Source organism: Hipposideros armiger, unplaced genomic scaffold (genome assembly GCF_001890085.2).
Source record: "Hipposideros armiger isolate ML-2016 unplaced genomic scaffold, ASM189008v1 scaffold_482, whole genome shotgun sequence".
Classification (NCBI taxonomy): domain Eukaryota; kingdom Metazoa; phylum Chordata; class Mammalia; order Chiroptera; family Hipposideridae; genus Hipposideros; species Hipposideros armiger.
In genome coordinates, this window is record NW_017731832.1 from 117,646 (window position 1) to 129,468 (window position 11,823).

The 11,823-nt window shown below is 45.8% G+C and overlaps 1 protein-coding gene and 1 pseudogene across 1 annotated transcript in view; one reads left to right on the forward strand and one right to left on the reverse strand.

Moving 5' to 3' along the window:
* Positions 1-467: 467 nt before the first annotated feature.
* The window catches only part of KRT34 (keratin 34), a 14,459-nt gene continuing 3,103 nt past the window's right edge, over positions 468-11,823 (reverse strand). The window contains exons 2-7 of the mRNA XM_019666994.1: positions 3,324-3,406; positions 2,638-2,794; positions 1,615-1,776; positions 1,397-1,522; positions 1,005-1,225; positions 468-537 (exon numbers count right to left, since the gene is read on the reverse strand). Of these exons, the coding sequence (XP_019522539.1) occupies positions 468-537; positions 1,005-1,225; positions 1,397-1,522; positions 1,615-1,776; positions 2,638-2,794; positions 3,324-3,406 (819 nt within the window). The remainder of the gene's footprint in view (positions 538-1,004; positions 1,226-1,396; positions 1,523-1,614; positions 1,777-2,637; positions 2,795-3,323; positions 3,407-11,823) is intronic.
* On the forward strand, positions 8,268-9,078 carry LOC109395724 (protein JTB pseudogene; annotated as a pseudogene).

An 11,823-nucleotide genomic window follows, 5' to 3' on the forward strand; every position in this document is an offset into this window, starting at 1 on the left:
ATGGAACAGCCATGAGAAGTACTTTACGATGCATGACTATGAATTAGAAACACATTTACAATGCCAGAGAAATAAAGTTTATTGGGAAGTAAATGAAGTAGCCTCCTTGCATTCCAGAGAATAACAAAGAAGCCAGGAAAGCAGGAAACAAAATACGTGTATAGGAAACGCCCTGAAGTAATACCTTGAGCTCAGATTACAAGGAGCTGGATGTCTTCAGACACAGAGAGACTCAACCTTCAATGAGAGGGAGTTTATCAGACATTGGAACTTGATGATGTGTGCCTTTGTGTGTTGGATCTGGAAAGCATTTCCATGTCTAGAAATATCATAGTTGGCATGACAAGGTTTCTAAAGGCAACTGAGCTCCAGAACTCAGGACCTGGGGACCTTTTCTATGCTTGATCTAAATGGCTTCATTGTCGTCTTCAAAGAGGATGCAAGTATTTAAATTAACAGCAACCTGTTTAACAGCTGCCACAGGGCCCACAGGAGTTTCCACAAGCATTGGTGGTGGCACATGGGTTGCAGGGCAGGCTGGGAGAAAACAGAGGTTTAGATTGGGAAGGGTAGTAGAGAAAACCCCAAGGTGCTTAATGAAACAACTTATGAATTCTCAGTGGGTAGAGTTAGTTGGAATCAAATGTGATTGTTACCAAATCTTTTTCCCTTCCCCAGAATGCCATGTGCAGAGGTGGAAAATTGTCCTTTTGAAAAATATTATCTTATGCTCTTGACACTTAGAAATTTAACACACTCTGCCATGCACAATAGTTATTGCTGTGAGTAAAAATCTCTCTATCACCACCTCCCATTGTTAGCTCCCTGAGGCAGGGATTGTATGCCCTTCACCTTTGACCTTTCATAAATATTTATCATATAGTAAACACTTGATTAATGTGTGGTATTTGGTGTATTGAAAATATGGCCAACATGTGAATGCAGCGTCATATAGTCAGTCCCACCATACACGTTTTCTCAGAAATCCTTCGCCTCATACTCACTTGCAGTCCTCACTCTCCAGCAGGCTCCGGTATGTGTTGATCTCACACTCCAGCCGTGCCCGGACGTCCAGCAGCACCTGGTACTCCTGGTTCTGTCGCTCCAGGTCACCCCTGATCTCGGCCAGCTGGGACTCCACGTTGGTGATCATGCACTGCACCTGGGACAGCTGGGAGCTGTAGCGGGCCTCCGTCTCTGTCAGCGTGTTCTCCAGAGAGTCCCTCTGTGTGGGGAAGACACAGGATGTCACAGAGCAGCTCCTTCACCGGGTTTCTCCATAGGGTTCCAGAGAAGCCAAAGCTTCAAGAGTTCAGGAGAGTATGGCCCATGGGCACCCCAGGGACTCGGAGTCCCCACCTCACATTTCTCACTGGGAGGTCTGCACCACACCCACCAGGTTGTGCTGGGCCTGCAGCTCGATCTCCAGGGCATTGACCGTGCGTCTCAGCTCAATGATCTCTGCCTGGCAGGTCTGCAGCTGCTCCGAGCTGGACACCACCTGCTTGTTCAGCTCCTGAGTCTGAAACACCAGAGGGAGAGACAGGATCAGATCCTGCCTTAGGGGCCCTGAGGGTCCTGAGTGGCCATGTTCTGAGGTGCTGAGGTGCCCACCTGGGTGTTGTACCATTCCTCCACGTCCCTGCGGTTGGTCTCCAGCAGGGCCTCATACTGACACCTGGTCTCATTGAGCACGCGGTTCAGGTCCACCGTGGGGGCAGCGTCCACCTCCACATTGAGGCGGTCCCCAATCTGGCAACGCAGAGTGTTGACTTCCTGATGGAGGAAGGGGAAGAAATGAACCCGCAGAAATAGATCTGCTATCTTCCTGCTGTAGGAAAATGAGTTCAAGCCTACCAGAAAATTCACTGAAAAGAATCTCCTGAATATTCCCAAAAGCTAACACAGATATTTTGTGGGAATGTATCCGAATCGGCGTCACTTCGATTCCTTTCCCAGAAAACTGAAACAAGTTCACTTTTCCTATAAGACTAAGTCCCAGCTCCTTGGCATGTGCAAATCCTTCCTCATTTCCCATCATATTCCTGTAGGTACCATATGCCCAACCATACCCATCCATGGGCCATTCTTAAATATACCTCGCTCACTATGCCACTTCTGTGTCTTTGCTCAGCCTCTTCCCACAGATTGTAATGCCCAGTATTAAAACCTTCCTCCTTCCCATGACATGCCTCCGAGAAGAGCTCCTTCCTTATCTCCTTTCAGACCGACTGAGTTGTTCCCTGAGTGGACTGCTCATACGTCCCACTGGTACTTATTTCCTTCTGCCTGTGTTTTTACATGGCCATCTCTCCAGACTAGAGACTAGACCGTGAGCTCTTTGAAGAGAGGGGTCATGTCTCATTCTCTCTTTCCTTCTATCTCTACCACTGAATTCACAACCTACCAGTGACCAGCAGAGAGCATAGGTTTCTTTCCTCGGCATTTCCAGCACCTGCCCAACCTGCCCAGCTCACCTCACTCCTACTGTGGCTATCGCATCATTATTCCCTGAGCTGACCTTGCGTTCTTCAGAGAAAGATGCTGCCCAGGGATCCTGACAGCAATGGCCTCCTGATTCCTGATGCTGAAGGCTTAGCTCTGAAGCCTTTTGTTTGTTTTTTCTTTTCCTCTCACCTCCTCGTGGTTCTTCTTGAGGCAGAGCAGCTCCTCCCTTAGGGACTCCACCTGGGCCTCCAGGTCGGCCTTGCACAGGGTCAGCTCGTCCAGGATCCTGCGCAGGCTGTTGATGTCCGACTCCACCAGCTGCCGCGAGGACCGCTCCATCTCATACCTGCACACACAGATTGGAGTGGGAGGAAGAGCCAGGAAGGAAGCCCATCTTCCTGTCCCATGTCCTGTTTCAAGGGGATCGGCCTGGCTATCTTTGAGCTGACACAGTTCTCCATCCCTTCTCTTTCACGTTTCCCTCAAGCTTTGCTTGGATTGGCTGGAGAGGAACTGACTCATCCTAACACCAGAAGGCACCCACGGGGACTCCTGAGATGGAGTCTCTGACTCCTCTCAATATTGTTGGTTAATATACCACCAAAGCAATCCATTCTCTGAGAATTAATTTCACTCTCTGAATTTGGGTGTTTAAGAAGGCATTCCAGAAAGTCCAATATAGACTGAAGAGCAGACAGTATAAGAGTTTTGAGTCTGGATCTCTGGTTGAAACTGATTATAGATAACCAACAATAGAAGAGAAATAAAAAGGGAGAAATGGCTTCCTCTCCCCTTCTAGGTGATGATAGGCCCACAGGAACATGAAAGAGCCGTAAGGACAGTGGAGGTCACCTGGCTGAAAATTCTCAACGTACTTGGTTCTGAAGTCATCAGAGGCCAGCTTGGCATTGTCAACCTGCACCACTAGCCTGGCGTTCTCAGACTTGGCACAGAGAATCTGAAAACAAAATTCCATGGTGAGGGCCACTTTAACTTGAGAATGTCTTCTTGTTCAAAGACAACCAACCAGCTGTTGTTCTGCCCCCATCAACCTCACTCGCTCACCTTCTGCTGGAGCTCCTCGATGGTCCGGAAGTAGGACTGGTAGCTGGGGCACATCAAGGGCTCCTGCTGCTGGCACCGCTCCCGGATGAGGCACTCCAGCTCTGCATTATCCCGCTCCAGCTGGCGCACCTTCTCCAGGTAGCTGGCCAGGCGGTCATTCAGGAACTGCATGGTCTCCTTCTCGCTGCCGTTGAAGGAGCCCTCGCAGAACCAGCCACAGTTGCCCACATTGGCGGGGATGTTGCAGGCCCCGGGCAGGGGGATGTTATGGCAGCTGGGGGCCACGCAGGGCCGGGAGGGGCAGCTGGAGCGGCAGCTCAGGTTGGACAGGCAGCAGTTGTAAGGCATGGTGCTGGGAGAGGTGATGGAAGAGCAGACAAGCTGATGGTAGTGGATTTGGGTGAGGTTTGAGTCCTTCCTTCCTCCATGGTCCTTTTATACCCTTAATTGTGGGTGAGGGCTTGGCATACAGCATAGTTTCTTTTCCTAATGCTTCAGGTAATTTTTTTTCTCCAAAATATGCTAGTTAGATGCCTCCACAGAGTCTTCCCTCCTCCCATAAAATTATTCCATTCAGCTTGTGTCACACCAGGATCCTCCTGGGTGCTGGTGGTTGGTGAAATCAAGTTTTATCAGGTCACTTCAAAGGAGGCAGAATCATGACAGAGCCCCAAATGTCTCTCCCTATTACTCAGAGGGGAAGTCAGCCAGGGACATGGGGTGGGGTTGTTTGGGACACCGCACCTGAGAGGCTCTGTCCCTGGACTCCCTAGAAAGAGAGTTTAGAGTGAACAGTGTTCTGGTGGCCTTTTTCTCCCAAATGTACCCACATTTCAGCATTCAGTTCAACTTGTCTTTATAGCAGAAACTCATCCTGTATTAGCTACAAGGATCCTGAGCCTTACCCAGTGAGAATATTAGTCGGGGCTTAGGGAATTTGTCAGTAATGGAGAGATTGAAAATAATTGAGTGTTCATGGTTGGGAAATGAAACCAGCAGAATGCATGAGAATATTGCAAAACCAGAGACCAGCCAACTATGGCCCGCAGGCCAAGTTTGGCCTGCTGTTCTTTTTTTTGTAAATAAAGTATTATTGGCTCACAGCCATGTTCATTCATTTAGGTATTGTCTATGGCTGCTTGTGTTCTACAATGGCAGAGTTGAGTAGCTTCAACAAAGACCATATGACCTGCAAAACCTAAAATATTTACTATCTGGTCCTTTACAAAAAAAAAAGTTTACCAACCTTCATTGAAGCAACAATCTCCTCAAAGATGAGAAAGAGAAGATATATACAGAAGGAAACTTATGCTGGAAACAGTCCACAGAGTGAGAGTTCAAGTGGCAGTGTTGACACATAAATATAAAGCATAATACTTCAGACTCAACAAGAAAGCAAAACCAGAATGAGGTGCTCAGAGATACCTTTGTATCCATGGTAATCTTATCTCAAAGTCCCTAGAAATTTCTCTTGCCTTATTCCTAAATTAATTCTTTTTCTGAGAGCATTGATCATCCCAAGAGCTATGACAAGAGCTATGCCAGCCTGAGATGCTTCCAAAACAAGTCTCAGTGCCCACGAGAATGCATCTTGAATCTGTCGTCCCTGAGAAGTGGACACCTTCTATGACGAATGTGCAGCTTTCCATCACCTCTGGAATCAGATACCTTTTGACACTTGCAAACACTTGGGAGCCTCCCTCTTGCCCAATAATGAATCTTAACAAAGTAGCCCTTCCCATCACACCTCCTATTCCCTGTCACTCTCTCTGTCCTTTGTTCTGCACAGAAACAAATCTGTGGTTCAGAAAGAAGCCCCAAAAGATTATTTGTAGAACACAATATAAGTCATTTAAAAAGGATGTATCCAGGTTTCAAAGGCAGTGTGGAAGGAATAGAAAAGCACACATTTGAAGCTAAATGACCTGTGTTCACATCCTCACTGATGATATGAGCTCAGAGAAGTGAGTTCTTTTTTTGGCTCTTGTTTTCTTCATCTTAAACTGAAGTAATAATAATGCTGCCCACCTCATAGCTTTGCTGTGAAAGTAAGGTTAGGTATTGTGTGTGAATATAGTTGGGGATGGGGGTGATGATAATGATTCTATAACCTTCCCTCTCCCTATTGTTGGCCCAGGTAGCTCAGGTAAAGAATTTTATGAAAATTCAATTTTTTTGAGCAGACATGTGGCCCGTGCCAATCAATCCAATGGTGATCAAACCTCATTCACTTAACCTCACTTGCAAGCACTAAGGGCACAGAATTATATTTATGAACTAATTTAAAAAATGCAAAATTTTAACATTAACTTGGTAACTGGACTAGGAAGTTGGCAGATGGCCCATGGTCCCTACCTTCTCTGCTAAATTCCTGATCTTGTGGGTTTGCTTATCTTATTTGGGGTGGTTCTTAAGAAGGAAAAGTTCTGTACATGGGGTTGTATTGCCACCAAAGCCTCCTTTCTTGTACTGGCATTAAAATGGGCTCTACTCATCCTCTAGGAATCCTCCAGCCTTACATTTATGAGCAAACATTCATAATAATGATGGTGATGATGAAGAAGAAGAAGATGATGATGATGATGATGATAATGATACCACTTCATGAATACTTAAGTGCCAAACAAGGTTCTAAGTGCTATAGCACGTTTCTCAGTTGATCTTTCCAATAACCCTGTAAGTTTGGCCTATAAAATAATTCTCATTTTACAGATAATGACACAGATTGGGAAAGGCGCAGAATCTTCCTAAGACACAGCCAATAAGTGGCAGACCTGGGATTTAAATAACTCAGGTGTTTAACCCCTGAGCCTAAATACCTAAACACAGTGCAAAATATTTGTCACAGAAGCTTCTCTGATTTTCTTAGGGGAAGGAAATCTTAGATTGATTTCTGCCCATGTTCCTCTTGTTATAGTTTTTGCTTCTGGTCTTCACTGGGACCCTGTTTCTCATCCCTCCTTACCCCATCATTCCTTCAAAGACCTCTCTGCCCAATCAGTCCTCTCACTAGCTACTCTCTGTAGTACCTTTCTAAACTAAGACCAAGTTACATTCATTAGCTTTTCTCTACAGGGAAACAGTCATCCTTTTCCATAATTGGTTGATATGTCCAGATTAGAAATTAAATTGCAATTTTTTAGCACCTAAGCAAATGAAAATGCACAGTGGCATGACCTAAGGTGATTTAGAATCTGGGAGAAAACCTACCTGCCTAGTCCTAAATTTTTAGCCTGGTAAAAGTTCACTTCAGAAGTAAGTTCTATTTTCAAGAAACAAAGAATTCTATAGTGAAAAGGACTTGAATTTATGAAAGAGAACACTGAGGCCCAGGAAATGAATAACAATAGATCATTTTTTAATCAGATAGTCTACTAGGACCCTTCACACATAGTGTTCCATTCTCATCTCAAAGTGTTTGGGCTCCATTATTGTCACCATGTATCAGAGATAAAGAATCCAAGACAGTGGGAAGAAATTTAACTTGTCCAAATGACACAAGTAAGTAAACTCAAGTCTACCTGGCCCATCACACCTCATTGTGAATTAGAGAGATGAGACACTGCTTAGGTCAGGATGTGATGAAACACAAGAACTGAGAGAAAGCATGGAAACAAGGTCATGAATTTCAAGGCCAGCTGCAAGTACAGACAGGAGGACACCCTAAAATTCCTGAACATTGCTTTGCTCTTCAGTAAAATGGGGATTACAGTGACAAATCCCACAAGCTTGTAATGAGGTGTGACTCCTGAGAATAATGAAATGGGCTTTTATAGAGGAAAATGTTGAGACTCTTGGACAGCTTTGCTCTTCCTGTAGATGCTGACAGCAGCCTCAGGACTCAAAGAACTCAAACAGTGACTTTGACCCCAGATATAAAGACTGAAAAAAAGTGCCTTAGCTCTATCTCACAGCAAATATGAAAATTTCAGGAAAACAGAAAGGAAAAGAATCAGCAAAAATACTTAGGACATAAGCATGGGGAAAAGTCAAACATCTGAGAGTGATATGCCCACTTGGCTAAGAGTTCAGACCAGAATAGGCCAGGAGTCAATAAAACAGGTCACCAAAGAGCATTAGACATGCCAACTAAGAAAGGACCTGGTGTCCCCAACAGAAGATGAGCCTGGGGTCAAGAGTATCAAATAATGCTGTGTAGAACATATACTCCTGGTACAGAGCTAAGTTAGAAATTTAAAAAAAAAAAGGAATGGTGATGTGAAAGAAAACAGGACAATATATAAATTCTACTATTGGACATGAAACCAAAAAATATTTTTTAAGATGACCATGCTTTTCTATTCTGAAAGAGTTAGACTAGTGTGGACTCAGCAATAATCAAAATGATTAATAATCCTGTCAGAATGGCTATCATCAATAAATCAACAAACAGCAAGTGTTGCCGAGGATGTGGAGAAAAGGGAACCCTTGTGCATTGTTGGTGGGATTGCAGATTGGTGCAGCCATTATGGAAAACAATATGGATGTCCCTCAAAAAATTGAAAATGGAACTACTTTATGACTCAGCAATTCCACTCTTGAGTATTTATCCAAAGAAATCCAAAACACTAATTTGAAAAAAAAATATGCACCCCTGTGTTTATTGCAGTGCTATTCACAATAGCCAAGATATGCAAACAACCAAAATGCCCATCAATAGATGATTGGATAAAGAAACTGTGGTACATTTATGCAATGGAGTATTACTCAGTCATAAAAAAGAATGGAATCGGCGCTGGTGCCTCTGCGCCTCCATGGACCCGCCGGTCTGGAAAACCAGGCCGTGCAGCTGGGCCCCACGCCCAGGAGCCTCCGTGGGGCAAGGTGGCCGCGCTGGGAGTGGAAGCGGAGGTGAGGGGGTGCTAGGGCGGTAGAGCCTTCCCCAAAGACCCGCAGGCCAGCACAAGGGGACTCACGGCCGTAGCCAACAAAAGATTGGCTTTTCTCGCCGTGGCCATGGGGACTTCCCAATAGAGCCTTTGACCTGAGGCAACCCCAGCATTTCGCAGCCTGACCTAGAACCTCCCAAATGGCTGCAGAGGAAGCGCCGCCTCTGCGCTCGGACAGAGGCACGAGGCCCGTCAAGCAAGCCCCTCTGTCCCAACTGGTGCGACACCGAGCACCAAATACCTGCGGGCGCGGAGAGGCGTGGCCTCCCCCAGGGCCGCCACCTCTGGTTGCTCTGCGCGTTCTCCTTAAAGCTCTGCCAAGCGGAGGCTCCAGTGCAAGAGGAGAAGCTGTCAGTGAGCACCACACATTTGCAGTGCTGGCTGGTGGAAGAGTTTGTGGAGGCAGAAGAGTGTGCCCCGTGTTCTAACTTTCAGGCTAAAACCACCCCTGAGTGTGGTTCCACAGACTATGTGGAGAAAAATCACATGCAGCTTATCTAAGAGGAACGAGTTCAAAAGCTGTCGCTCAGCTCTGATGGAACAATATTCATTCTGGAAATTTGAAGGGGCCATCGTGGGTGTGGCCGTGGTCTTCGCTTGCCTTGTCATCATTCGTCAGCAACAGCTGGACAGAAAGGCTCTGGAAAAGGTCCGGAAGCAAATTGAGTCCATATAGCTACCTTCTACCATTTTATATGGGTCTTAAAGACCCTACCTCAGACAGAGAAAGTGGAATGGACTGACTTGTGCCCCTGGTTTTGGGGAACCTTGTGGTGGCACCTCTTGCTCCCATCTTCCTCATCTAGATCATTAATGCGCAGAATAAAAAGAATGAAACAAAAAAATAAAAAAAGAATGAAATCTTACCATTTGCAATGACATGGATGGACCTAGAGAATATTACGCTAAGTGAAATAAATCAGACTAAGAAATACAAATACCATATGATCTCATTTATATATGAACTCTAAAGAACAGAAAAAATGAGCAAACAAAACAGAAATAGACTCAGAGATACTGGGGGGCGGAAAACTGAAGGTTGCTAGATAGAGGGGGTGGGGATGGGGGAGAAAGTGAAGGGATTAGAAAGTACAAATTCATAGTTGCAATATAGTCATGGGGATGTGAAATACAGTATGAGGAATATAATCAATAATGTTATAAAGATTGTGAAGGGTGTCAAATGGGCACAGGAGTTATCAAAGGGATCACTTCATAGACTGTGTAGATGCCTGAGCACTGCTCTATACACATGAAGCTAAAGTAGAATAATACTGAATGTCAACTATAATTAAATAATATACAGAGGAAGCCAAAAAAATGTATACAAGTGGACATTTTGGTCAATGTTGCTCAAGCAGTAGTTCACCGTAATCAAAAGTGTCTGGATGCTGATGGTAACCTGAACACCTCTTGTAATTGCAGAAGTCAAATGTAACTTGCATTCATCTTTTGTTATTGGTATATATATTGAGTATTATGATTTTAATACAGTTTCCCTTTCTTAAAATGTGTATACATTTTTAGATATATATAGATATAGATATAGATATATCTTTATCTATCTATCTATATATTATATATATATATAAATTTTTAATTCATTTTATTATTTCAGTACACCAAAGTGAGGTCCAACACCAGCCTCAGGAAGCCTGGTGTGATGGGTAGGTCAGTGGGGAAAAGTAGAGAACTAAATGGTTGCTGATCCCTTCCTATCAAAATGGTCCTCTGAGGTTTTAGAAGAAAATGCTTATCAATTCCGTGTCTCTTCATTACAGTTAAAGAAAGATACCCATTCTTGGTGATGCTTCTGTCACTTCCAGTCCTCAGAGACGGGCTTGCCTCACCAGCCTGCGTTCATCGTGCCAGGGACTATGCCTTATAGTAGCATGACTTGGGGACTAGTTTTATTCCTTTTAACAAATTGCAAATAACTTGCAGCCAGGACTGTGTCTTTCTTTATGTTCCTCTCCTCGCACTATCCAGAGTCTGCACAGAGTAGGTATTCGACACGCATCTGTTGGACTGAGTTGAGAAAGGCAGGAGTATCAGGTGAAGAGTTGAGGGGTCTCTAAGCCCCAGAGCTGGGAGGAGAAGCGAGCAGCTGGAGCCCAGGTTGATAATGATCTAGAGCAGGCAAGCCGGAGAGTCCCTTTGCTAGGTGTTCCTGAGGCTGCTAGGACCACCAGAAACCCAGATGCTATAGTGCTGGACCTAAAACTTCCTGTGGAGAAAAGATGAGCTTTCCAGAGCCTCTTTTCCAGACCCGAGCTCATGCCGCCTCACTTCAGATTTGGATATAATCAATTCTAGCAGATGTCCAGGCCAAGAGGGGAGGGTGGGGGAAATCCAGGAATGGTCAAAGGGAGAGAGGGGTCACAGCCCTGCAGCTGCCCTGCTCTCCCTCCAGCCACCCTGCCTCGTCCACGGGTCCAGGGTGCCAGGCCAAGCCTCTGCCCACCAGGCACAGAATGGCTCCTGTATCCAAGTCAGGCCTGATATTCAAGTGGCTTTTTATAGAGTGCTCAAGTGATGGGCACGGCGAAACAAATGAATACCAATGAGAAAGGCATCTGCTTTGCCAGGGAAATCAGGTTTATTAGGAGGGTTCCAAGGGAAGGCCGCTGGCCCTTGGGAGGGTTCTCTGGACTAGCAAAGAAGGCACAGACCCCTCTGAAGCGAAGGGTGAGCAGGGAAGGGTCTGGAGTAGGTTGGGTGCGTTTCTTGGCTGACCCACCAGGGCGACTCCAGCTACGCAAATTGTGTCTTCAGGCCCTTGTGTCCCATGAACCAGGGCCGGGTCAAAGCCCTGGATCCCTGGGACCGGCGTCCTTGCTCCACTGGCAGCCCCTGGACTCTAGCGCACAAAGGAACTGCAAGGCCCACAGCGGGGGCGGGGAGCACAAGGCGTGCAGGGGGCAGGGGGAGCGCAGGGCGTGCAGGGGACACAGGGATTGGTGACACAGGGTCCAATGGGCTTGCCGCACGCATTGGTGGTGGCGCAGGGGTTGCAGGGCAGCCTAAAGAAAAAAAAATGACGTGGAATAATGAATTGGGGGAGGCTTATAATACATAACAGAGAGACCCCAAGAGTGGAATACCTGTCAGGACTCAGCCTGACCTTTAATAGAGAAGGCCACAGGCTCACCCGCTACAAAGCTCACGATGAAATTGCTGATGGTCTCCCTGTCATATAGTGCCAAAAGTTCTACACAGAAACTTTCAAACTCTGGCTTTGATTCCTAACACTGTCCATTCCTAACTGGTGACCTTGGAGAAGTCCCTTAACTTCTCCAAGCCCTAGTTACTTCACCTACAGAATGGAGAGAATACTGATCCAGCCTGCCTGGTCTTAACTGTAAGGCCAGGTGAGGTAGTGTATGGAGATGCACCCTCTACAAAATACAGTATTATGAAA